Genomic DNA, 2,929 nt, shown 5'->3' on the forward strand with positions numbered 1-2,929 from the left:
AGCATGAAGATAGGGATGACCGCTGTAAGCAGGGTTGCAAATGATTCTAGAATTGGCGTCTACCAAACAAAATGCACCAAACAATGAACAAAATTTTCATTTTCGGTTCCTACACCTAGTCTTGGCCTATAATGACATGTTTGTGCCTTTTGATGCATTTTCTGTGTCAATTTTTATGTGATGAACCGGTAGTTGCGAACTCAGATTTACGGTTTCTATAGTGAAAATTGATGGATGCCCTATAATTTTTCTTAATGACTAGATTTAACTAAATTTTGCAGGGTTACTTGTTATGCATGCAGTACATCAATACTCCATTTGTGCCATATACCAAATTTTAGATATGGTCAAGTAAAACTCCGCACAATTTGACCAATTATTACTGGAAAATGTATCACCAATTACAACATCAAATCAATATTATTAGAGCCATCATCCAATATATGATTTCATACAGTAAGTATTTCATACTTGGTCAAACTTTCAATTATGAGCTTTCGAAAAAAAACTTTCAATTATGAGAAAAACTAATACACACTTAAATTTGACCAAAATTATATAGAGCAAATTTAGTCCCACCGAGCGAACTCATCGTGAGCCGTTAGATCTTGGCAACTTCTGTTTTTGTACCACATGGCAAAGTTTCCAGGGCCCACAACATAACAACCATTAACAATTTTATGCGAGAGAGTCCTGCCGTGACGCGGTGCTAGCGCCATTAGCGCCCAAATTTTAACATAGAGGGATTGACGTAATTTTAAAATTTCAGAATGCTTCACACATTCTCAAGACAGAAAAATCTTTCAAACGAGCACACATTCTCAAGAGAGAAAAACCTTTCTGCCTTGTCTCCTCATCACCAACAAAGAATATCTTCCTCGTAATTCCTCATCAATTAAAGAAACAAGATGGTCAGTCTGATCAGAGAGTGGAGGACCCAGCCAAACAAAAGGAGAAAAATGAAGCATACATATTTACTACGCAGAGTACATCAACGCTAACAGATCATCAGTCACAAGTTGTTGAAGGTGTGTGTTCCCCGGTTGTATCCGTAATACGAGAGGTACCATCTGACGAACTTCTTGAGCCCCATCTCCAGGCTCGTCGTGGGCTTGTACTCGAGCTGCTCCCGCGCGAGGCTGATGTTGGCGTGCGTGAAGGGCACGTCCCCGTTCCCCGGCATCTCCACCACGTTCTTCTTCGCCTTAACCCGGAGGTACCGCTCCAGGATGGACACCAGCGTCGGCACCGTCACCGGCGCCGTGTTCCCCAGGTTGAAGATCCTGTACGGCGCCGGCCCACGCTTCCTCCCTCCCGTCCCCGTGCTCCGGCCCGCCGTGTCGAGCGACGACAGGCACCCGCGCACGATGTCGTCGATGTATGTGAAATCCCGTGCGAGGTCGACATGGTCCTTGCCACGGTACACGGTGATGGGCTTCCCCTGGAGGATGTTGCGGGTGAATGAGAAGTACGCCATGTCGGGGCGGCCCCAGGGACCGTACACGGTGAAGAAGCGGAGGCCGGTGACGGATAGGCCGTAGATGTGGTTGTAGGTGTGGGTGATCTCCTCGCCGGCCTTCTTGGTGGCGGCGTAGAGCGAAGCGGGACGGTCCGTGCGGTGCGCCTCCGAGAATGGCACGGCGTCATTGAGGCCGTACACGGAGGAGCTGGACGCCCAGACGACGGCCGGCTGCGGGTCGGCGTCCTTGCAGGCCTCGAGGAGGGACACGAGGCCGGCGATGTTGGAGTGCACGTACGACGCCGGGTTCTCCATGGCGTACCGGACCCCGGCCTGGGCGGCGAGGTGGAGGACGTGGGTGAAGGGCACCACGTCGAAGAGCTTGGTGAGGAGGCGGCCGTCGTTGATGTCGCCCTCCACCACGAACACGCCGTGCGACGCCAGCAGCGCGCGCCGGGCCTTCTTGAGCGACGGGTCGTAGTACTTGTTGAAGTTGTCAATGCCCACGACGCCGTCGCCGCGCTTCCGTAGGGCCAGCGAGCAGTGCGTGCCCACGAACCCGGCGGCGCCGGTCACCAGCACGGACAGGCCGGCGCCCTCCGCCGACCCTGGCGGCCGGCGTGGCGATGCCGACGCGCGGATCTGGCGCTCCCAGTGCAGCCCGCCCCAGGACGCGGCAAAGTAGCGCGACGAGGTGTCGACGAAGGAATGGAAGCTGAGGTATGTGGCGGTCATGGCTACCAGGAAGAGCGCCCACAGGAACATGGTCCCCGTGGACGCGAAGCACCGGTGCAGCTGCCGGCTCATCGTGCCCGCACGCTCGATCTTCACCTTCCCCGGCGTGGACGGCAGCATGTCCTCCTCATCAGCCACCACCCGCATCCTCTGCTCATGCAAGCAAATTAACAAAAGGAAAGAGGAGACCAACGGCCGGCCGGCCCGCCGGCGACGACGTACTCCTCAATCGGTCGATCGATCCTCCTATCGTATCGATCCAACTTGATCATCAGCTGCTCGTCGCAAAAGATCAAATCCTTGCCTCCGCTGAGATCGATCTCGTTGCGCGAGCGCTGTCGCCGATCATTCTCGTTCCACGAAATTTCCGGCGCCTGCTAAGGAGGGCGTGGGTTATAAATAGGAGCGGGTTTTGTGTTTCGGGGCCCGGCGATGTTGGTGGACACACCTGTAATTTATCCTGGTTTATTTTTAGCCTTTTGGAAGACAAGACAAGACAAGAGTGCTCATGTTTGCTGTGCGAGGAACATCGTGTTAAAGACCCCACCGTCAGTCACACTTACACCAAGCAACGCGTCCTGGCGAGGCAATAGGTACCCATGACCCGCGTACCCATGAGTTTATGAATGAGATAATATCGTACCCATTGAGTAGAGCAAGTACAGTCATGCGATCGTAGAATCCATATCTGCATACCCATTTACCCATCTAAATTTCACAAGTGGGTAGCCATAA

At 52.9% G+C, this 2,929-nt stretch overlaps 1 protein-coding gene across 1 annotated transcript; it reads right to left on the reverse strand.

Moving 5' to 3' along the window:
* Positions 1-1,012: 1,012 nt before the first annotated feature.
* On the reverse strand, positions 1,013-2,341 carry LOC124670733 (UDP-glucuronate 4-epimerase 1-like). Its single transcript, XM_047207212.1, has one exon. It carries the CDS (start codon positions 2,339-2,341, stop codon positions 1,013-1,015), a length of 1,329 nt encoding a protein of 442 aa, XP_047063168.1.
* Positions 2,342-2,929: the final 588 nt, after the last annotated feature.

Source organism: Lolium rigidum, chromosome 1 (assembly GCF_022539505.1).
Source record: "Lolium rigidum isolate FL_2022 chromosome 1, APGP_CSIRO_Lrig_0.1, whole genome shotgun sequence".
NCBI classification, from domain to species: Eukaryota; Viridiplantae; Streptophyta; class Magnoliopsida; order Poales; family Poaceae; genus Lolium; species Lolium rigidum.

Excerpts from the sequence above, each read along its gene's own strand:
- LOC124670733 (XM_047207212.1), bottom strand. The coding sequence starts at position 2,341 with ATGCGGGTGGTGGCTGATGAGGAGGACATGCTGCCGTCCACGCCGGGG.